General features: G+C 37.8%; 1 protein-coding gene across 6 annotated transcripts in view; it reads right to left on the bottom strand.

Annotated features, from left to right (window-relative positions):
- Positions 1-24,443, bottom strand: part of ANO4 (anoctamin 4) — a 198,067-nt gene that overhangs the window by 75,498 nt on the left and 98,126 nt on the right. For 4 of the 6 annotated variants that reach the window (XM_055809048.1, XM_055809049.1, XM_055809046.1 and 1 more), the window contains exon 5: positions 2,299-2,399. In XM_055809048.1, coding sequence (XP_055665023.1) covers positions 2,299-2,399 — 101 coding nt within the window. Of the gene's footprint in view, positions 1-1,940; positions 2,043-2,298; positions 2,400-24,443 lie in introns of those variants that run through there. The other 2 variants (XM_055809052.1, XM_055809051.1) reach the window with 2 other exon arrangements.

A 24,443-nucleotide genomic window follows, 5' to 3' on the forward strand; every position in this document is an offset into this window, starting at 1 on the left:
TTTAGGTGTGGGTTTGGCACTGATAATCCTTGCTGGAAGATTAGGGTGCCTGCCTGAACTCCAGTTACCTCCTCCAGAGGTTGACTTTGTCATCCACTGAAGGTCATTGCTAAATCAAGGTGGTTTCTGTGTATTCTGAGAGGTTCCATTGTGTAAAGTTGAACCGTACCATGTCTGGAAAATGAAGTGCTCACACCACACATATTCTGAATATTCTTGTGTAGTACATGCACTGTAGGAATGCTGTTAGTGCCTTGGAAGCAAGCATGCTTGGGAGCTTTCTATAATAAGATAACGATGCTTTCTGAACTATGGAAAAAAATCTGATTAGTATTCCAGGTTAATTTTCAGACTTAGAATTTAAATAACGCATAATATTTTGACATTATTTTTTGTTATCAGTGTCCATATTGTGCTGGTAAGGTGAAATTTGTAAAACAATTTAATGTTGGCCGGTCTCCAATGTTTGACCAACTCCTCTACAAGATGGTACTGTTTATCTTGCTCTACTCAGGAGGAGCAGAGACAGGTCAAAGCTAAGTGTTTCTGAATATGCCATCCACTTCTTGATTTTGTTTCAAATATTCAGAGGTAGCCACTGTTTTGGCATCCCTGTTTCGAAACATCAAGGATTTTATTCGCTGATGCACGGACCTTGGACAATTCCAGCCTAAAATATCAGGAACTGTAAGTAATCAGCAGCCTTTAAAACAAGGGGTTAAAGAAGGGCACCTGGAAACAGGCAGTCTAGACTAGTGGACATGTTGTAAAATGCTGGTCCTTGGTTTTAAATGATAAACAGTACTGTTGCTCTTAAAATAAAATCTAAGAGCCTGCCCAGCAGACATTAATAAATCACCATGATTTCCTCTTAGCCATACTGTAACAATTCTCTATCTGTGGATGTGAAAGCCATGGTCCTGAAACAGGTAAAGAAACCTTTAGTATTTTCAGTGCATTCTATATAATCTGTAAGGCATCTACTTTGTTATCTGCTGAGAGTTAGATTTCAAAAATGGGACTTCAGATCAGGAAAGAACCAGCTGCTCACAGTGACCAAAATCTGAGTTCCTGGTGTATTTCTTAATCACAAGACCTTCTACTCCTATGGGGCAGGTTAATCTCAAGTGCTGCAGAGGACAGAGGAGGTGCACTTTCGGCTCAGCCCATTTTTTCCTATGGCTAGAACACTTTTTTAAAATAATATCAGTATCTTGAAATGGCTTGTGATAGTTTATCTATTTTTCTCTTTAGCACTAAAAGCACAAGAAAGAATACTGAAGATTTGCTGTGAAAATGAAAACCAAAATACATACAGAATAAGCCTGCAATTTTGTCCTTAATTCGTATCCATTTTTCCTAGCAAGTTCTGTACTGCTACAGCTTGTATCATACCAGAGACACTTTTCATCCTTAAATAAGAAGAAAACAGAAGAAATCCTGCAAAGGACACCAGCTCTCTAGTTGCATACTCTGGGTATGATCCTTTTCTTGCTCAGGAGTAATTCCATTAAAATCAATGGAGTTACACATCTATAAACCCTGCTAACTGAAAGAAGAATCAAAACGTCTCAGTTCATGGGTTTTTGTCAGTTCCGGTGGAAGTCTTTATGCTATTTGAACAGTTCCAATAACCAGCAGAATAAAATCAGTATTTTACATAGAAAATTTCATAGTCCAACATGCAAATAATATTAAATAAATTATAAAAATAATCTGAATAACAATGTGGAATGAATTTGGTTATCAGTAGCATTTAATATAAGTTTTTTTATTTTATCCACAGAATAAAGTACTTATATTCTGATTTTTCTCCTGTTAGGTGGTATACTTATTTATAATCTGTATTTCCATAATTACACACTACGCAAGCAATTTATAGGTGCTGAACATACCAGATACGTCCAACAGACATGCACCTTCTGTGCTGCCTTACGTACCTGGATCTTCTTGACTTCCCATTGATTTCAATGAAATGTCCATTTAAAAAACAGCAGCGCACAAGTATGCAGGGGGCTCCAGCACTGAAGGGGTTAAAGGGCCTAAGGATAGAATACCCCATGAAAACAGCTGCACTGCTACAGCCCACCTCAATTTCAAACCAGTACTGTACTGAGACTGCAGACATTGAAAAGAAACAGCAATGAATATGATATCTAAGATACTCCATTTATATTTTCTGAAGACGTGTGATATTTTATAGAAGAGCTTTTCCATGTGCATTTTGGTATTATTATTACATTAGCTTTATAATATAGCGTGACATTGGAGGTTGAGATAAAATACAGTTACACCTACCTGAAAGGCATTCTTACATTCATTAGTTCAGCGTATTTGCCCAGGACCTCCCAAGGGGCATGCAGCTTCACAAAGATGATATCACTGTTTGTTAGAGATGACTGCAAAAGAAAAACAAAACAGCCACCAGGGTTTACTTTTTCAAGTAAAAAGAAAGAAACTATGGCCAGTGGTCAATATCTATTTTTCTGGTCTTGTTTCACCCCTCCCGCTTCCCAATTCTTCCTCAAACACATGTAGTTCTACCAGCATTTTGTCAACTCGTTTTCCTTCTGGTTTTTCTGAAAGCCATGCTGTGACTCCATTTTGGCCTGCGTGTGGCTTTCTTCATGTAGAAAAGAGGGCATGGAGGGGAGGCTGACATGCAGTTGCAGGTTACCCAAGTGTAGGGTGGAAATAAGATTGGGGGGTAAATCTGGGTCTGAAAGCTTGGTCCTGAACTTCAGCTAAAAGCAAAGTGGCAAGTCAGGATCTGATTCTGCCAACTGACCTGATTTTCTGCACTTACACAGAAGTGCAGCTGTGTGGAGGCATTATCTAGCAATCAAGGAAAGTTTGTATGACAGTGTGATCTTGTTGTTGCTCCACATGGTCAAAACAATGAAGTCCCAGCTACAGAGCCATGGTCTCCAGGTTTCCTTCCTCCAGCTCCCCACCTGGCCACATGAATTCTGAATGTTAGAACTAAAGTCAGCAGGAAAAAGGAAATCTGATGCTGCCCCAAGCATAGTATTGTACAGATTTGTTGCCCTTGAAGATCAAAAGCCATGACTATGAGAGCAAGATCTCTTCACAGTGCTACCATCTTCTTTTCCAGGGGTTGTATGTAGTGTGAAGAGAGCTTTATGTAGGGTATGCACACCAGAATGGCTGTTACCTAGCAGAAGGCTGTTTGACAAAGAATAGAGAATATGAAGTAAAGAGGAGAAGGGGAGAAATTTAGCTCTGTTTGCACTCAGGAGGAGAAACAGTGCTTTAAAAGAAAGCTACAGCAGGGTTGGTTGGAGCTGATGTGAGAACACAACCAGCCACATGTTAATAGTCAAAGATGAATTGTTCAAATTCTAATGAAAATCAATTAAATTCTCATAAAATTGCATACAATACAGCTTTAGACAACTGAATGGATGGCATTAACAGGCTGTTACAGGCTGAGTTCAAGGAATACCCAGGAAACGGGTAAAGGTGTACAAGGTATGAGAAAAGGAAAGTGTGAAGGCTGAGAAAACCAGGCAAGAAAATTGTTGGCTTTAGGGATGATTTCCTAGGCTTTTAGACACTGTACTATATTAAATGTTTCTCATACTAATTCTTGATTAATACAACTTTCCAGGAGTTCTTAAATCTGATATTGTTTATCTGGAAGCTACAGTGGCTATATGGGAGGGAGGCTGGCATTTATACCTCTGATGCCTATTTGATTCTTCCATCCACTGTCCTGACAGATGCTGAAATGACGAATATTTCAACATGAAACGATGTAACAGCAACAAAATGTCCCCAAGAGACTTGCTTCAGAGACAATTAAATCAGTTGTACTCTTTCCATTGGCTTTTATGGATTCTAAATCAAGCCTCTAATTATGTTTTTCTTTATAGGTACATTTCACAAATTAGCTTTTATTTTCCCATGAGACTTTAGCAAGTAGATACCAAAACCCAAAGACTAAGTTCTGCTAATCCAAAAGTTTCCTCAAACTAGTCTTAAAGATGAGGTTAACTGAGCAGTGAACTGGCAATTTGATTCATAATTCATAATTCAAACTAATAAATAGCTCAGATTTAAAAAAAGCAACATCAAAACTCAAAAGAATTCTCTAATAAGCCAAATATACAGAAGGAAATATGGAAATATGGCCCTGACGCACCAATAAAATTTGAGAAATGGAGAAAATTTATTAAAAAGAGCCTGTAAATTTAGTGATGGTTGTTAAACAGGAAGCTTATAGACATTTTCCAGCACATTGTAGTTTAAGCCATAGTAGATATGGCAGACACAATAACATGGGCTTGTAGAGATGCCATTTCAGAAGTGAACATTATCTTCATCTAAATTTGATTTCTTATCTTCTTTTCACATAGAAACACAAAAAAACTTCCATATAGTTATCACAATACAGATGTTTAAAGTATTTTTTACTTGATATCTTGTAACGTTATTTTATCAGCTTTCTCAAGAGAAGATCTAGTCTGAAAACTTTTGGGAGGTTCAGTGATTTTTAAGAAGAAAGAGATAATAATGCTAAATTATTAAATAGAAATCCATTTCTCTTGGGTTTGCTCATGGAGTGTTTGTAAAGGAAAGCACTAAGAAAGCCTAAGAAAATCAAGATTGCAAAGAGAACAAGGCCAAATGGATGAGTAATTGAATGAAATGTCACATTCACTTAATCTAAGGAGAAAATAGCTAATCAAAATACCTGGGGAAAAAAAAAAAAGCATCAAGAGCACCATCTTAGTTACAAACATACTTCAGTGAATGAAATCTCCTAAACTCTCTTTGTTAGATTAGTATTTAGACACAGTATCCTTTAGCTTTAAATGTCTCATTGAGAGGAGAAGAGCATTCTTCTGTTGTAACTGACTTTCAAGCCTTGGTTCGTTAAATGGTTTGGAGAAGTAAACTCAATTTCACATTACGGGAACATGCAAACAAGTATCAATGTAACATTACTCCCTTTGGAAATTTAAATAAGACAACTATTGACATAAGCAATCTGCTAGAAAGTGATAACCAGATGATGAAGGAAGAATAATAATAATGAGGGGGACAGACAATGAGATAATAGACTTTGCAAAGAAAAAATGGAGTAAGTGTTTGGAATTGACCTGTGGAACCAGTGCCTATAGAGTTATCACCATACGAGAATTACCAGGTCACCAACATTCAAATAAATTGGTTGTTTCAAACTGATTTCTTGAGAAGGAACATCCATAGCAAAATAGATTTTCTTCTGGTCAATAATAACATTCTTGCTGGTCTTCAGAGCAAAACCCAGTGTGACAAGAGACTTATTAGAATCAGAGGATTACAGACTAATCTAGGTTGGAAGGGAACTTTAGGGGTCATCTGGGTTAACACTCTAGCTAAAGCAGGGCCAACTTAGATTAAGTTGCTCAGCGGCTTGACACATTGAGTCCTGAATATCTCCACAGGCAGAGATTTCACAGCCTCTAGACAACCCACTTACTGAACTGGCTGGAGAAAATAATATTTTCTATAGAAGAAGTGTACTCTTCTCCATAGAAGTATTGATTGAAAACTAGAAGTTTCTAGACATGAAAATTCATGAAAATTCAAAATGTCAGAGCAAAGATGGCGTTCTTTATAAAAAAACTTCTTACAAGAACTTTTTTAAAACTATTTTTTTGATTGAGAAGCACTGGCAAGTTGTATTTAGTTTAACTGAACTCTAGATCACCAGAGTCTGGGTTACAGAAAGTCGATATACAGTGAGTACAATGAGTTTCAGTGATCAATGACATTGGTTTACCATTTTTCACAAGCTGTAACTTTTCCCTCCTTCTTCTTTCCACTCCCTAACCCTCTTCTACAGCTCAAAATAATATTCCATAATTTCTGAAAATATTGGATCAGTATTTGATAATGAAAAGTTTCTATAGCCCATATCTCTGTATCTGAGACACTAATTCCCAAACTTTCTGCCTTCATTAACAAATCACTTTAGTACCGTATCGTTGCGGCCAATCCTAGAATACAGGCACAATACCATAGGCCCACACACTATACACTTGCCCTTCAGGTAAGACTACCTTTTTCTTTTACCATTAAGTTTATACAGACATTGTATTTCCCAAAGAAAAGCCAACTACAAATGTGTTTAAAAACAAAGCTCCACATTCTTTTCTAGTATCACTATATAAGGAGTGGAAGGGACTGAAGTGGAGGCCATCTATGTACTCCAGAAGGTGAGTTACAGTCATCAGCTAGGCCAAGGAAAACTGGTAAAGGGCAGGTTCTTATTCCTCTTCTGAAAGCGGGCACGGAGTGCTGTTAACTGCTGTTTAAGTCCTGGCTACAAAACTCATATGTCCTCCTGCAGGCATTCTAACTCCTTCTGATGGCAGGATTCAAATATATATATTCATTATTGACCTGACTGTGTTCATTCTGAAGTTGTCATTAGTCCGAATGGAAGCAAAGTTATGCTGACATTGATTGTCTCTTAAAAAAGCTCACATTTTGCTGTATTTGCAGGCTGTCTTCCCGGATAGAGGCTGCAGATTAGTATCTTTTGTCAAACAACGTTTAGAGCATTCTTCTCCAACAAAGACTTTTTTTAGTTCATTATCAATAATATTGTGAAGTCATTTTAAGACAAAAGACTGTCAGACCCACCCTTAATACAATCGTTTCTTGAGTCTAAAAGTTAAGAAAGTTGAGAAAAAAGATTCATAGCATATAACCTTGAAGAAGGATAAAATTACAGTGTCTCCAACTTTATGGTGTAATTGCTTATTTGCCTTGAGGCTACTAGGCAGACAACTACAAAAAACCAATGCTCTTATTTATGTATGCATATCAATATGGAAAAGAAATCAGGATTTACTATTAAGGTGTTTTCCCTATCATCATTTAAGAGAATACTCGAGACTGGGGAGCTCCTCACATTTAAAACCTTCCTCATAGAAGTAAAAGGAGATAAATAAGGTTTTGAAACAGATCCAACAACCAGAATTAAACGTTGCCTACTTTAACAAGACCCTGCAAGGCAATTTAAGAAGCCAAAAGGGGAAAAGTTCTTTAATTTTTGGCAAACAGTTTATTTCTGTTAACACTGTAATGCAGGAAAAGTCAGAAAATGAGAGAAAATCAACATAAGTCCTCTAGTAACTATTCTCTCTATAATCAAGCTCCATATGATGTCTGAATGCAGAGTAGTAAACAGTAACTGCTACAGGTTCCACTGTGTTTGAGAATTACTCTGTTATGTTAACAGCACAGATTGATTTGCCATGTGGTGTGAATTAAGTGGAAAAACAAAACTCAGTAAATTTTAGTTGATTAAACCATTCTTCCTCTGAAAGAACAAAGTAAATGTAAATTCACAAGGGTAATTCCATACAACTGGAAAAGCTGCAGTAATATGCTGCCAATACTTTCCAAGAGTACATATATTACCACTGGATAGTTAGTTAGATACTGTCAATATATGTCCAGTTTCAGGGAAAATGTTACATACTCACAAGCATTAACCTCCACATGCATGGATCAGAGTAATCTAATAAATAATAGCCCCAATATCTTTCACATAGATACTTTCAATCAAAGTACAGGTTTTGTGAAAAAGGGGAATATGCTGCTGACATTTCAATTAGGATTTTAAGAAGCTGTTGACTTACAAGAAACTGTAGGGCAAAAGCAGTAAGGATGAAAACAAGAGAAAAATAAGCAAGCCTAACTAATAAATAGGAAGCTGTTAAAACAATTTTGACGTAAGAGGACACTGACATATAAAATAGAGAATGACTTCATATAAGAAGACAGTCATAGAATCATTTAGGTTGGAAAAGACCTTTGACATGATTACAATTAAAAATTACTGTTATATGGAATCTCATGACAAAATTTGATGATGGGGTAAAGCTCTGTTTTCATTCTGCAAAATGCCTCCAGAGGTTCAGCTCCAGTGGAGTTAGTAATGCAGGCAGGTGGCTGCCTGTTGCCAGCATTCAGGCAATGTGTCATCTAATGCAAGTCAGAGCAGGTGTCATTGTTACAGTGCTTAATTTCTGGCAGCAGTTGACAGGATCTCAGTGCCAAAACAGAACAGAGTTAGTAACAAGGGGGAACTTTGCAAATGTCCCTTCATGTAAACATAAATGTGTGAGTGGGCAGGTAACTTCAAGAACAGGGTAGGTTACTTGAGTAGAAGTAAAATGCAAATACTACCTTGTTGCTCAGGTTTACTGTGCAACAATGAACTTACAATCTGCAATACAGAGATAGAAAATCCTTCGAGATAAGAAACAACATAAGAAAGGATGTCAAGGATGCCTTTAATTTTAACTAACGTCATCTGAATCGACAGAGTGGATCTCACAGTAAGGTAACTTAGATGTAGTAAATCTACCATAGAAACAATATCTTCTGACTTGGACTCCACTTTCTAGAGAAAAGGATTAGAAATACCTGCAGCATGGCCATCTTAATGGAGGAGGTTGATATGACTGTGAGACAAGAGTAAAACACTTCTTGATAATCCCTTTAGTAAATACTGAATGAATACAGGTTTGACCCATCTGGTTAAAATTTTGTGAGAAAACAGCTAATCATATGGATTTCATCTGACAAAGAGATAAAACGTATCTTTTAATTCCTCTGGACTGGAAAATTACTAGAAAACTGTGAAATTAATTATTTGGAGATTTAAAAACACTTCTGAGCAGAACACATTATTTGACATTAAGTCTCTTTTCATGAGGCATCAGTTATATGCTGCAATTTCAAATTAAAAATGTCAATATTTTACACAGTGATAGCTGAGATCATCAAACCTTGTTGACTGTACTATGGACCAAAAAAGTCTCTTACGTGCAGCATTTTACTTTTGGCATCACAAACCATTAAAAATACATCATACAACTGAACCACATTTTATCAAGCACCTTCCTTTGCAATTTATTCTAAGTGTAAAATATAAACCAAATATTTTTTTCAGTACAGATTTATGTCTCATTAATAATTTTCTGAAGTAGAAAATGCTTATATTTAATGATTTGTCTATTAAATATTCATGTTTGCTTTTAGAGGCTTATTGGAGAAACATTACTTTGGCAAAGAAAAAAGCAATTTATTTTCTGTCCAACAGTTAATTTCACAAACTTAATAATCAATCAAACACACAAAACATGCAGGCAGGCTTATTATAGCTTTTGCATACAAATAACCTAGATGAACTGTACAAGCTGCTTATCATAGCATCATAGAATAACAGAGGTTGGAAGGGACATCTGGAGGTCATCTAGTCCAAACCCCTGCTCAAAGCAGAGAGAACTAAAATGGTTTGTGGGGAATCTCTCCATGGATGGAGACCTCACAACTTCTTTGGGCACCACAGTGTCTCTGGACAGAAAGGTCTCTACTGACCTCCCATGTGGCAAAAGCATTTGCAACAGCCCAGGTTCTGAGCACCTGACTATTCTCCAGCAAGGTGAAGCTATTTGGTTGTTCAACTCCTTCTTGAGAGACTTGTTTCTCAGCTCATAAATCAAGGAAGACAAGAACTACTTGGTGACTATCAACCTAGATTTCAAAGTCAGCACTTTTCAGGATGCAGTGAACTGTCCTGCAGCTCTCTCTTAAAGTCTGTATACCTCTGGATTTGACAGTGTAATGCAAAATTCTTTCTAAAGAGAAACACCAGTGAACTCAACAAGACCACAGCTGAGGAAGAGTCTACTCAAAATGACACTATCAGGAGAAAGAGACTTTAGTTCAGTTCACATGGCACAACGAAACCAAGTTCTTCAAGTTAGCTACATATCCACAACATGAAGAATTACAGGGAGAGATGTCAGCCCTGGCTGTGGAGGGAGCAGCGGGGTTAATGCACGTGCATGTTAGCATGGCTGATTACGTCGGGTGCTATCCCATGCTGATGTAACTTCAATACCTGCTAAGTTACTTGGCAACACCTGGTTGGGCAGACATATATCCCTCTGCTCTGCAGAAAAGGGAAAGTCACTGGAGACCACTCTGACAGCACCTTCTCAGACTTAATGTAGGTCCCCATTTTGCAGGAAAGAAAAGGCACCAGAGACAATGCAAGACCCAGTTAAATGGAGGGGAAAGATGCATGTGAAGAATGTGAATCACTCACAAGTCTACCAGTTACAGTTCCCCATAAACTCTGGTAGTCTGGGTGACTCAAATGCCTGTTCCCTTGACTCGCATCTCAGTTCTCTGTGCTTTGCTTATTTTACTGCTAGGATTATGAGAATTGGAAAGAGTCTGAGCAGTCATCTTCTGATAATTCATTTCACACTGTTCAATTCAGTGCTGCAAAACTCTTCTCCCTGGCTCATTTTAAGGCAGAGGCACGAGCGAGCCATTTTCCCTTTCCTCTTCTCCATTATACAAATAATTGTTATATTTGTTTAGTAAGATGGTGGCAGTGAATTTTTGAGTAATGCACTCTGTAGTCTTACTAAAGGTACTCAAGCGATCCGATGCATTGGAAGGATGTAAACAACAATTTTACAAGAGAAATTGCCTTGGAAATCTGCCAAAGCATGTGGTAGAGCCACCATCTCTCCAGATAGGACTTTCTCACCAAACGGAAGTGCTTTCCAAAGCAAAATAATATGGTGAGAATAGGCTTCATTACTACTGTTCAGCTCACAATTCAGATTAATATAATTAGGTAGATTTACCTTTTTCTAAACCCCAAACCATGCTCAGAATGCTCACAAAAATTTCAATACACAACACAACAAGAGAAAAAGACAAATCCATCTTAATGTGATGGCTTCACCAAGTCACAATTTCAGGCTGATCATGAAAAGAAACGTTACCATCTAGTGCAGAGAGGAAATTCCTAATAATTGATGTCTACGTGAGTTTTCATCTGTCTCTGCTTAGCTAAGCTCAAAGTAATTTGATTTCTGTATATAACTAGATCATCTGATGTTACAAAAATACACATCGGAAACAGGAAAAAAAAGTTTCTTAAGCAAAGGTAGCATAATTATAATTTAACTAGAGACAAGATGAAATTGAAATACATAATAATATCTCTAAACTAAGAAGGGAGAATACTGGATCCTTCGTGCATCTCTGTATAAATCCTATAATTTGATGGATGTGCTTTAAACGAAACAAGGCCAAATTATGATTTTACTTCGGACTGTTCTGATTTGTTGTGATAAGGCAATGTCCATACATGGCATAATGTACTGATAAGGCAGACACCTAAACACAAGCTCCACTATTGACCAATTATTGCCATTACCAGTATGTCTATTGACACAAGGTGCTGGAAGAAAACACCTCCTGTGTGACACAGAAGAGCAAAGCAGCACCAGATGGAGCTCAGTATTTCAATGCTTCAGATAAATGTGATAGAGGACAAAGATGATTTGCTCTGCTATTTCAGAGCTCTTATGTGAAGATTTAATGAGAGGAGTTACAGAAAACAAGCAAGTCTTCTTTTGCTTGAAGGTCAACTTCACTATCACATGAGGTAGCATTAGTTTTGATCTGATTGCGTATGTTGCAAAGTGGTGATACTAACCCTAAATTTGTTTGCTGAATAATATTGAAATCTGAGATCCCTATGATGCTGTGAAACTAAGGCCACAAGTAACACATACACTGACAAAGAATCCCCCTTTCCAAATTCCCCATCTCCAAAGAGATGAAGAAATATTACTTGTTTTTAAGAAGTTCCCAGCTAGCAAAAGGCAGATTGTTAAGAAAGTGCAAACATCTTTGTTATCTATTGACAGAAATAACACTATGTGTAAATGTTCCTGGAATTTTTTATTTTGCCCATTTTCCATAGAGGGCTATGTCTCTAAGAGCTGCAGCAGAGAATTCACAGTTCAAAGGTGAAACATAAGTTACCAAAGTGTATTTTAGCCCTGTAAAACTATTCAGATACTTTCATTCAGTGTAAAACTTTGGAGTAGAATTGAAATTCTCACCTATCATACCTCTGGAACTAGTATACTTACAGCAATCTGTTTCATTCTTTTATGTGGAGAAGTGTAAAAATGCAACAGAAAAATAAGATAAAAAAAGAAAAATAAGATAAAATCTCATTTCAATTAATAATCCTCGTTTTTCTAAGACTTTGTAGATGCACTATTACAGACTTTTTCTTCTTTTAGAAAGATTTCCTGACAGGAAAACTATAATTCCATTAGATCTTTTTTGAAAAAGAAATCAATATGGCTTATACATCAAGGGCTCTATAGCTAATAATTCAGTGATTTTGCTGAAAGGAATTTGCTTATAACCAAAACAGTTTGGGTCCAATGAATATTAGAAAAGATATTTTAAAAATGGGGGAAAATCCTTAGTGTTACATCACTAGACAATGGGAAAAAAATATCAAAATAGCAGAACACTTTCTCAACAAACCACCACTTAGGGAATTATAATTTTTTTCATACACTGCAGGCTGTAGTTCCTGTCAAATATGTACAATATAGTGCCTAGCGTGTATAATAAATAGAGTGTAGAAACGTGCTTTTCATCATTTGATGCAACTTTACAGAGTCCCTATAATTACTTCTGCTGTACAAACACACATACATCCTTCATGCATAACCTCTTTCAGGTATCAAAACCAGACTGGTGAGTTGGTTAGGGAAGAAATGGTATTAAAATTGTATGGCACGTCCTTTTCTATGTTCTTGCTACTAGCTACTGAAAGCTGTGAATTATCATTATCACAGTGAGACAACTGATAAATTTATTTCCTATAATAAACTTATTGCCCTACTGTCCACAATTGCCATACTGCTCTTCAATGAGGAAAGAAAAGTTAAATAAATAATGATTTCTGCAGCATAATATTTTAAAGCAGTTCCCCCTCTACCTTTCTCTGTCTTACACACACACACAACTGACAAACTGGTATGTTTGTTTCAGCTTCCAGAATGCCTTCTCTCTGTATTGTTTGCTTGTCTCCTCCACTTCAGTCAACATCACTTTTCTCTTACTGGGTTCCCTCAGACAATCACAGAAGGCAACTAGTCCTACCCATCACTCTCTGACTGTGTATAATATACAATGGAGGCATTTCCAATGTCAAACCTCTGCCAATTACAGCCTTTGGAGTACAACAAATTACAGATTTCTATATTTTTTCAAACCTCCGTTTGAGAAAGTTAAGTAAAGTCATCTTAGCCTTTCAACTGGAAGAACCTTGTATAAAATAAACATATAAAAAATTCCACAGACTACCAAGGGAAGAAGAATGTGGGAATTCTTGATTTGCCCAGATAGTATTTAAGTACAAAATGGGAGCAAATTGAAAGTTTTCAAAATATTTTTGTTTCTAGCAGCATTTAAGTGAAGGGCCCATCTAACACTGATGCCATCTCCCCTTTAAAACATGAAAGGTTAACAGGAAAATATCAAAATACCAACAAGGAGAGAGCTCTGAATAACAACTGAGCAATCACCACTACTGTACATAGCTGGTGGAAAGTGCAGTGACAGCAACACTGATAAGAAAATAGAAGTCTAATGTTGGAAATGTCACCAAGTGCCTAAAGTGATGAACTTATCTCAGCATATGAAAATTTTTAATGTATAACGAAGAGCAAAGAAAAAGGAAAGAAAATAATTCTCTGTGTTTAGGAAAATGGCTTCTCTCATATGACACTCTAGGTCTGACAAACACACCATGGTGGCACAGAAAGCAGAGATAATGAAGAGATAGAAAGGTAAAAAAACGCAGAAAAGGTGAACACACAAAATGTCACTGTTAGGATCAAGAAGAGAAGTTAGCAACAGAAGCCAGAGTAGGATAAGGTGCATGAAGAGGAAAAATAATATCGAATTAAGAGCGTATAGGGCTTAAATTCCCTTGTCCTTTATTTTTTATAGCTATTCAGCAGGGGATAAAGTCCAGCCTGAGTAAGAAATATATGGATCGATTTGGATCCATCTATGGAAAGAAAGATCAGAACAGGACAATAAGAATAATCAAGAGTTTGGGGAAATGACCTGGAGTAAAAAATTGAAAGAGCTGGGGTGATTCAAAATACAGAAGAAAATGCTAAGCAGATAACACAGTAATACTTTAAAAATAAGTAACAATTGTTATGAATAGGAAGAAAATGAACTGCTCTCCATGTTACTTCTGGATCTGGCAAGAAATAACAGGATTAAATTGTAGCAAAAGAAATTTAGATCAGCTACCTTAAAAAAAAAAAATAAGCTGAACAATATTGAAACATTAGAGTCTGTTGGCAAGAAAGGCTCCTGGCATTTAGGAAAAAGTTGGCCAATCGGCAGTTCTCAAGGCCCTTGGAGCTATGGAAGGGACTCCAAGCCTCTTGAGACGGATCCCCCACCCCCAGTCTCCTCTATTATGATTTGCAAGACAATCAAGCAGTTGTAAAGCATTATGCAATCAAATGTCCCTTATTTAGCACAGCTCACCTTCACTCTGCCCCAGAAGATGTGATAATACAAGATCCAGGAAAAAAAAGAGTATTTCATCCTGAGAGACAGTACAATAAGAAAAATAAGTGTAGAATGAACCAAGTACCAGAAAAAGAAAACAGGGCAATTCAGAGACCAAATACTGGAGTAACTTCCTTTTAAAAGCCAGAAATCTGGAAGAGTGGTTCTATGCTCAGTGCAAGTACACATTGCATCTGGCTGCTACAAGAAGCCATAAAGTCCAACAGTGTTCTTAGGACTGAATTAATAACTAGGGATTACATTGGCAATGGAAACTCAAAGAAACTTCCAAAGAGGGATTAGAACAATGAAGAGCAGGGCTGGGGACTGAGACCTTATTGGCATATTTTGCATAAATCCCTGGTATTCCTACTAGGGCAGAAGATCTAGAAGAGAGACACAGAGGCTTCTGAAAAAGAATGGGAGCTTCAACCTTGCCAAAAAGGCAGGGTTAAGAAGCAATCTCAAAATGCTCCACAGATCAAGTCAGTCCTGGGAGACCTGGAGCAGGAGAAGCAAGACAGACAAGACCTCCTTAGTTCCCCCAGCATGGCTGAGACAGTGGCTCAAGCAAGGAGAGCTTTAAGTTTTAAGTATGAGCTCAAAGTGGTGTTTGCTGTATTTTATTCTTTAGTTCTGGTACCTAACCTTTTGCTAAAATAAGATTTGTTTGCACATTAAACTTTTTTGGTGTTTATACTAACCTCAGGTGAGTATGAAAAGACCAAGGCATAGCACCATCCCAAAGGCAACAGATATAACTAATGTGGGTCTACAGATCCCAACTAACACCAGCCTAGGATTTCCCAGGAATTAGGATGTGGGGCTGGTAAGGATCATATGGGGGCTGACAGTGTCTAGTCTGGGATAAAAGGAGAAGCCCTATATCATGCTCCCATGTGGACGTTACTGTAATAATCTCTGGCAAGAAAGCAGCAATGAAGAGAAGGTTCCTGCCTTTAGAAAAACTAAACCCATCATCCACACACACACAGCCCCTCCTCATTTTGCTTTCACAATGCTAAAATCAATCAATCAATAAAGAGCTATCGGATAAAAATTCAAGGTGAATCAGGCAAAAATGGTACTTAAAGTATAAGTTTCTCCAAACCCATCCAATTTCCTTCACAGATAATTTTAGGTTATTTTAAACAGTATTGCTATGCAGCACTTACTTTGGAATATACTATTATTTCACTTAAAATAAATTGCTGAGATCTTCAGGTTCTATAGGCTTCAAGATCAAAATTAAGCAGTTAAGGACATTAGAAACATGTATTACCTTTGTTGAAGACATACACTTAATTCAATTTACAAGAAGCAGGTACTCAAGAGTAATACAATGAAACAGATCAACCCTTTTGGATATTGATAATACCCACATATTGTAATGACAGTGCTCCAGGGCTTTACTGTTAGAGTTAGGGAGAATGTCTGTCAGGCATTTAGAGAGGTGCATTATGCACTTTTTAAAAAACAAAAAATTCTAGGTATTCAAGAAAACCTGAAACATATTCATTCATGTTCCCGCTGCAGATCTTTAGGATATGACTGTGATAATCTCTGAACGCAGGAAAAGAAATGTAAGTGCAAGTAATCCACTCATTTCCATGTATACCCTGATGAGATCTGAACCAAATTGTGGGCCTGGCAATGTGTTCCAGGCTGCTGATCTAATTTTACTTTCCTGTAGTCACAGGAAGTAAAATGCCTGTCCGGTGAATCTGACTCCAAAGGCTGCTGTCAGCTCATTTCTGCATCAGAAATCTAGTAATGAGTTTAGGAAATAAGGTTTTATTTTTTGTTACACAGTATCTGGCAGAAAATATCCTTGACTATGAAATAAATGTAGTCTATGAAATAAATTAAAAACAGAATCAGGAAATAAACCCCTTTGCTAGCTAGCCATAGTCAGTCCTAGATGAACATTTCAGTGATAAGCTGTGAGGACATTTAAGACAGAAACACATTTTGTTTCAACACCAAACTGAATAAATTGTATGAAAATGGAGTAAATTGAACAAGATTTCTAAAAATTTGTAGGTAAATACATGAAAAAATTCTATTTGATTTAAGCTTAAATATTGTCCATACAAAAGAGCACGCATTGGTGTATTACTGGATTATATAATCACTTCTAAACATTTTCTCTTCCTTTTTGTTTTCTCTTTTGTAAAGCTAAGCCTTTCTTATCAACTAGTATGGCATTTTAATACCAGGCATTTAATTTTTAATCTGTTTAAATGAAATGTCTTCACATTTTAAAAACGTTTCCCTCTTTCCTCAGCTAAAACAGTTTCCTGAGTCTAATCTATATAAATGACTATTCATTCCTTGTCTTTCTCCTTCCCTGCCTTCTGTTAATCATACTCCATAAATACAAAAGATTTGTTTCAAGATGTTAAGGACTTCTGTTGTATTTCTAAAGAGATGTTACACTCGGATTTTTATAGGGGGAGTTATACAGAGTTATACAGTGAGAAAGCATCTTATCTGCTGTGATTTAATGTGGATATGCCTCCACATCCTGATACTAGCTTCCTCAGTGCTTTCTGACCATCATCCTTCTCCCTCTCTTTCCCCAAACTCTAATGCGCTCACCTTCCCCATATCATTTTTAGATTGTGCCTTTTGGCTGTAATGCATTAGTAAGATACATGAATTCTGTTTCCTTTCACAACATAGACAAAAACCAGGCCACGATGGAAATGTAAATTTTGTCATGGCAAGAACTCATCAAATCAGAGTCAAAACAGCAAAGAACAGAAGATGTCAAGTAATGGAAAATCTGTAGAAGCATTAATCTATTCCATAGCTTGGGGGTTTTAGAATTGAACTTTGAAATTTTCACACAATTCTGTTAGTTGTTTGCTTTACACTCCTTCAGTATTAGGGTTGATCCTGCAATCCACAGATCTACTCATGTAAGTCCATAGATGTCACTTGAGCATAGAACAAACAAAACTGCTTGTCTTCAGTAGTATATAGGTGTGGTGTGTGCCATGTATCTGACCCAGTTTCCCCTGCTGGACACTGACAGACTGCTATATTTGTATGAAAACACTGGCACTATCATGGCTCTGAGCCCACTGACCCTGAGAAGCTGTCTGAAAGCTTATTCCCAAGGAGCAGACATCACAGGTGTGATTCAGGGCAACTATGTTTAGATGTCTGAAGTGGAGAGGAACAGGCACCTTCAGGGTACAATTAATTTGTTCTATTTTCCTCAGGCTGAGAAGAACTACTGCCCAGAAGCGCTTGTTCCTCCCCAGCCAGATATCTATATTATAAACAGCTACAGTCAATAAAATGGTTCTTTTCCCTCTTGGAGCTCTGCAGCACAGCCAGCCTCTTTTCCCTGGACTCCTGTCACCTTCCTCACGACTCACCCCAACTTCTGCTGTAGCGTAGACACATTACTTCCTACAACTGCACCTTCATGGGTAGCTCTAGTTCGCTGCTTAGCTGTCTGGGACACATCACAGTGACAGTAAGTGATTCAGAACATTTTACAAGGTCTTGGCTGCCACCAATTTCCCCCATCCCCCCATCCCACCTTATTCATTCTAGCCTCAGAGAACACATAGGGAAATACAGATCTGTAAGTAACAAAGACTCCCACTAGTGTCCTCTGGACTTTAAAAGGCCTTTTGATTTTGGGCAGTACTTTCTTTATTTCATTACTTGAATTCTTTCCTGTGAATTTCTGAAGCTAATGATAAAATCCATAAATTTGCACAAGACTGTTGACCTGGGATGTTCTATGTACCCCACCTTCCACTCAAGTGTTGTTTCAGGACGTTTGTTTAAATCCAATCCTGTCTCAGAAAACCACAGTTTCCAATAACAATAGCACTCATAGTACAAAATCAAGAACTCTGGAGATGAGGGACCAGGCTGTAATCTGCACTGAAATAACAGATAAAGAAATAAAAAAAAAAAAAAAAAAAAAAGCGCCATGGCCATCCTGACCTGGCATTGGTGACAGTTCTTCTTCAGGAAGATGACTTTCAGAAGTGCCTTGCCGCCAGCACTTCTGTGGTGGTAGGAAGCCTGAGCTTCTCCAGATTCCTCAGAAAATGAGGTCGCAGGCCAGATTGTTAATTTATAAGGCACAGAAAGGCACAGAAGTCTAGGTATGGAAAGACACATTTTGAGTGGAGAAGAGCATACAAAGAGCAGTGCAGTAAAACTCTGAGTTACGGGAATTAGTGGAGGTTAGGCTAACCCATATGAAAACTGAGTATAACATGTGCCTTTCATTTAAGATAAATATAAAAAGCAGCTGGGCTCCTTTATGGACTGGAAAGATTAAAAAAAAATCCCAAACATAAAAAATGAATATATGTATTGACCTGGAAAAAGGCACATGAAAGTCGTAAGCAATACTCTTGATCTCACAGCTGTCCCTGTTTTGAGCAGGAGGTAGGAATACAAACATCCTGAGGTCTTTTCCAACACAAATTATCCTATGATTCTATAAAAGGGCAAGGAAAGAGCCAGTCCTCTGGAGCAGCCAAAAGCACTTTCTGATTTGCTAAAAAACTTAGATATGGTGATTTCACTACCTCTACCTACCTAATCAACACACATACGCTGGAAGGAGAAAAAACCTAAAAAAATTAACCTGGTGAAGAAAATGATCTTAAGAAAAACCTTTATAGAGACACCCTTTTTGTTTTGAGTTGGTTGACAAGTGCTCAGTATTATAAGCAAATAAAGTATCTTTCATGTGATTCATCCTGTCTCCACTTTACAAATTCCTTTTTAACAAACTCGATTGCAACAACAACAAGAAAATAATCTTGCTTTTCACTCTAGTCAAAATAACGTAAAGGATCCTGAACTGGAGCATGCTTGGTGTTACTTGGTGAAGGGGCTTTCAGATCTAATCAATCAGTACACTCAAGAAGAGTAACTCCAGAGGTGCTAAATCTTCTTCAAGCCATCAAATAGAGGTCTATATCCAAAATTATCTTATATGCCTATGCTACAAACAAGTCAGCAAAAGTGATGCTTGTAAACATATCTGAATAGCTTTCTTCTAAAAATGGATAACTTATTCATAGCTTCTATTTTAAAGAAATGAAAAATTAGATTACAGAACTTTATTTTTATTGATGTTTGCTAATTTAATAAATCAGATTTGCATAATTAGTGGAATCATGAGAATGTTGTGTCTCATTTAAATAGCCATTTTAAAAGGAATGACCTGAATAAAAGAGTTTCTAGTAGATTGATTAAAAGACTTTATGCAATTTTCCTCACGCACACAAAAAACCAAAAGAGAATGTTAAAAGTGGAGAAAAATATATTCATTGGAATTTAGCAAGTACCAGTTAAGCAAATAAACTTGCTGATACACTTCTTTCAAAAATTTCTGCTTCTGAAACTAAGCCAATTAAACTAAAAATGTGTAAAGAATGCACTAAAATTAGATGGATGGGTTATAACAGCTTATTATGAGAGATAATTTTCCAACCAATTTAATTTAAAAACCTATCTAATAACTAAATACAAACCCTTACATTTCTACATGAAGAAATTGTGCAAACTCAATGTTAGATATGTTATTACAGACACAAAAAGATATAGGAAAAATGGATAATTCTACTCTTTATGTATAGAAGTATGTGACTGAAAATCCCCAAATATTCTACTGTTATTACTAGCCTACAATGGCAGTTTTTCAAAACATGACATATATAAGCTAACCTAAAAGAAGGTCAAATAAACACATCAGAAACTAAGAGGAAATGTCTCAAATCTACCAGTCATGAAAAACAACATGAGTTTTGCATATTGCAAGAGAAAGTATAGACTTATGGTTTCTAGATTTACATGTCTCCATTTTGCTCTTCTACTACATTTTCACTGTGGAGGTTTTCTTTTTTTTATTAAAAGTTTTGAATTTAAAAAAGATATAAGAAATGGTTGTTAAAAAAAGTAAGCACAAAGTTCTTATGTTAGAGCTTGACAGTGAAGACTTCAGAAAGGGGAATCAATCTTATTTGTTATAAATGGAAAGATCTATTTGAGTCTATTAACAGAAACAGCAACAACCTGTATCTAAGTAGTAAGTACAGTACCATGAAGACCTCCAAGAGGAAAGAAAAGGGCCTTTACACTGTTTTGCCTAAAAGGCACTTTTAGAGATTCGTTTAAAAGCTTTCATATAAGAATACAAATTATATTTGTGCACAGAAGAGTTTGTAAACTAGATAAGACTTTGAACAGGGGGACATGACTAACTGGCTGACAGAGGTTTCAGTCAATGTGGCTATCTCAGGAGCATTTTTCCCTCAGGTCAAGCTTTATTAAATTTCATTTACAACATCACTTCATTACCACTCAAACAGCAAGAAACAAATATGTAAATATGCAGTGGATAATGCCCATTTAATTTGAGCCCAGAGAGCCATAAACTGAAACGTCTTTTCCAATAGAGTCTGAGCACTGAGGTAATTTGTCTAGCTCTATTTGTGAGGCTCTTACCACAATTAAAACACAGTTAATCCAAGGCACACAGTGCCAATGCTCCACTCGCTCCAGGAAGTAATCATACGATGAGAGGGCCTGGAGACATTGTGCCAAGAGTGGGTAAAGAAAGGGAATTGTCCTTTCCAGATTCATGCTTCCCTCCTGGGACTACCCACTTCATGCTGCAGGGAAGATGCAAATGTCCCCTAGACCAAGAAGGCACTGCAGCCATTTCAAACGGTAACTATTTGTTTCAGAAGCACAGTGCTGTAAATACAATGCCATCTTTTCAAAACAAGTTCAACACCAAAATCATTAACATGAAATGAAGACATAAAACACACTGCTGGTGTTCTTATATACTCTGTCTTTCTCTTCCCTACAGACAACTCTATATTTCTCCTTATTAGGCCGGTACTATCAAGGAGTGTTTTAGCAAACCGGTCATGTCACCTTTGGGCAATGAAAACTCTCACTGTGCATTAAGTGATTGTAGCCTTGTGCATTATGTTTATTCCTGATGTCACTTGAAGGCAAACATTTCAAAAATAATTGCAGTTTAAGACTAATTATTTTAAAGGAAAAGGTGACTTTGGACGTATAGGGGAGAGCTCATATGTAACCTTCATTTTTTTTTTTTTTTTCATCTATTGCCTGTTTTTTCCTGTGAGGCTGGTATCCTACAAAAGGTTTTTGACATTCTGAATTATGAAGACTGGTGACAGAAAACTCTTTGACAAAAAAGTCCTTGTCAATATTCTTGAAGGAAAAGAAGTATCTCAAGTGCCTTTTTGTCGTTTTTCAGTTATCTACAGTTTTTCTGTATTGCCTCCACACACCATGAAAAAGCCATACTTTTTTTCAAATGTAGATCAATTTTTCAGCAACAGTTCTGTTAAAGGCTGGGACTTGTCTACTCAGAAACATTCATTTCTAGGCTCCCTCAGACAATCAATAACGTTACTTTTACAATCTGCACGCTGAAATTTGAGTCCAGATTCTATCCATCCAGACTTCCATGCACCTCCTCAAATTTCTCTTCTAAATTGCCACTGTGCTGTACAGTGAACATAGTATGTAAAATGTAAAACACTTTCCCTCAGAAGCGCAGACAGCTGGAAAATCCTCCACTGTTTGGTGACAATGCTTTTTGGTACAGAGCGCTCTGGAAAAGGACATTGTTCTGTTCTTACCTATTCTGTAAAACCCTGCTGAAAAGACTCTACGTGCAAGGTGCATTAAAGAACTAACGACAAACCTTTGGAAGACCTGCCTGTTTTTAACTTGCTCTGACTGAATTTGGATGAAATGAACAGCCCAATGTTTTAAATTAAATAGCTGGAAGCACTTTCACTTATAATGCATGCAGTGGGCTTGCATTTCAGTCTGGTTCTCTTTCTGCAGGCATAGTTTATGTCACTTTGATGTCTCCATCCATGATTTGTGGATGCAATCAGACACAGTGCTTAAACATTAAATAACAAACTGCACCTGCTAATAATGGGATATTATGCTGTTTGTGAAACCACAGCTCCTTCAGGCTGCATAATTTGTACTGTAAGTTCATTAGCTGTAGATATTTACATATTGAATAATAGGATCAGAAAAGTGAGAGACTGAAACAACTTACTAGAGTGCATGAAAGCTACTGAATGCTTGATATTAGCTACAGTAGTAGATTAACACTGAGCTACATCTGTGGTGGGTTGAACCTGGCTGGATGCCAGGTGTCCACCAAAGCCGCTCTATCACTCCCCTCCTCAGCTGGACAGGGGAGAGAAAATACAATGAAAGGCTCATGGGTCAGGATGAGGACAGGGATAAATCACTCGCCAATTACTGTCATGGGCAAAACAGACTTAACTTGGAGGAATTAATTTAATTTCTTATCAATGAAATCAGAGTAGGGTAATGAGAAATAAAACCAAATCTTAAAAAGACCTTCCCTCCATCCCTCCCTTCTTCCTGGGCTCAGCTTTACTCCTGATTTTCTCTACCTCCTCCTCCCAAGCTGCACAGGGGGATGGGGAATGGGGGCTGTGTTCATTTCATCATATGTCTTTGCCACTCCTTCCTCCCCACACTCTTCCCCTGCTCCAGCATGGGGTCCCTCCCATGGGAGACAGTCTTCCATGAACTTCTTCAACATGAGTCCTTCCCACAGGCTGCACCTCTTGACAAACTGCTGCAGTTGGGGTCCCTTCCACAGGGTGTAGTCCTTCAGGAACGGACTGCTCCAGTGTGGACCCCCACTGGTTCACTAGTCCTGCCTGCTCCAGCATGGGCTCCTCTCTCCACAGGTCCTGCCAGGAGCCTGCTCCAGTGCAGGCTTTCCACAGCATTGGAGCCTCCTTTGTGTATGTTCACCTGCTCCAGCGTGGGGTCCTCCATGGGCTGCAGGTGGATATCTGCTCCACTGTAGACCTCCATGTGTTGTAGGACAGCCTGCCTCAGTATGGTCTTCATGACAGGCTGCAGGGAATCTCTGCTCGGGCACCTGGAGCACCTCCTCCTTGCCTCCTTCTTCACTGACCTTGGTGTCTGCTAAGTTCTTTCTCTTACATGCTCTCAGACCTCTCTTCTGGTTGCCATTCCACAGAAGTGTTTTTGCCCTTCTTAAATATATTATCACAGAAATGCTACCACCATTGCTTATAGGCTTGTCCTTGGCCAGCAGTGGGTTCATCTTAGAGCCATCTGGCATTGGCTCTCTCAGACACAGGGGAAGCTTCTAGCAGCTTCTGACAGAAGCGAGTCCTGTAGCCTCCCTGCTACCAAAATCTTACCATGCAAACCCAATGCAATGTCTGATCTTCTCCACAGACCAAGAGGGCCTAGTTTTGTGCAAATGCTGGTTCGTCCTAAAGAGAAGTCTGTTAGCCATAGACAGCATCCTCCTTGTGGCCTGGCCTACTATACCTGCACAGTATGGATGATCATCACACACAGAGCTGTCCTGGAGCTTCCTAGCACATATCTCACATAGTGCATGCTCACAGATATCTTTGTCTCTGTAAAAAAAGCTCAGAGGGCAGCAGATGCAATTTTCATGGTGGAAGCTTTCCCTAGCCACCCTTTCTCTAGCAAGTAACGTTTTTTGGTATGTGCAGAGTAAGCTTAACTTGACAGGGAAAGGATATGAGCAACCAAAGGGAAACTAGCAGCCAGGAGAAGATTCCCCAGCTGACCTGGAGCTTGCTTCTGGCCACCCCACAAATTCTCCTGGCAAGCTGCAAATAGTTAGCTGGCCATAGGCTGAGCGTTCTGTTATAAACTGTATACCTGGTTGGTTAAATTAATATTGATATCAGCAACAAATTACAAACAACTTATTTTTCTTTCAATAATTGAATAAACTGAAGTCATAACTGAAAAAGAAACTTCAGAGTCAACTCCAAAGGCACTGAGATTTTTATGTGCACTGCTTCTCAGAGAACCAAATTACGTAAGCTAAGTTTATAAAACACCTTTCCTCACTCAGATCTGCAAACATCACTTGG

This window comes from Falco peregrinus, chromosome 6, assembly GCF_023634155.1.
Source record: "Falco peregrinus isolate bFalPer1 chromosome 6, bFalPer1.pri, whole genome shotgun sequence".
Taxonomy (NCBI): domain Eukaryota; kingdom Metazoa; phylum Chordata; class Aves; order Falconiformes; family Falconidae; genus Falco; species Falco peregrinus.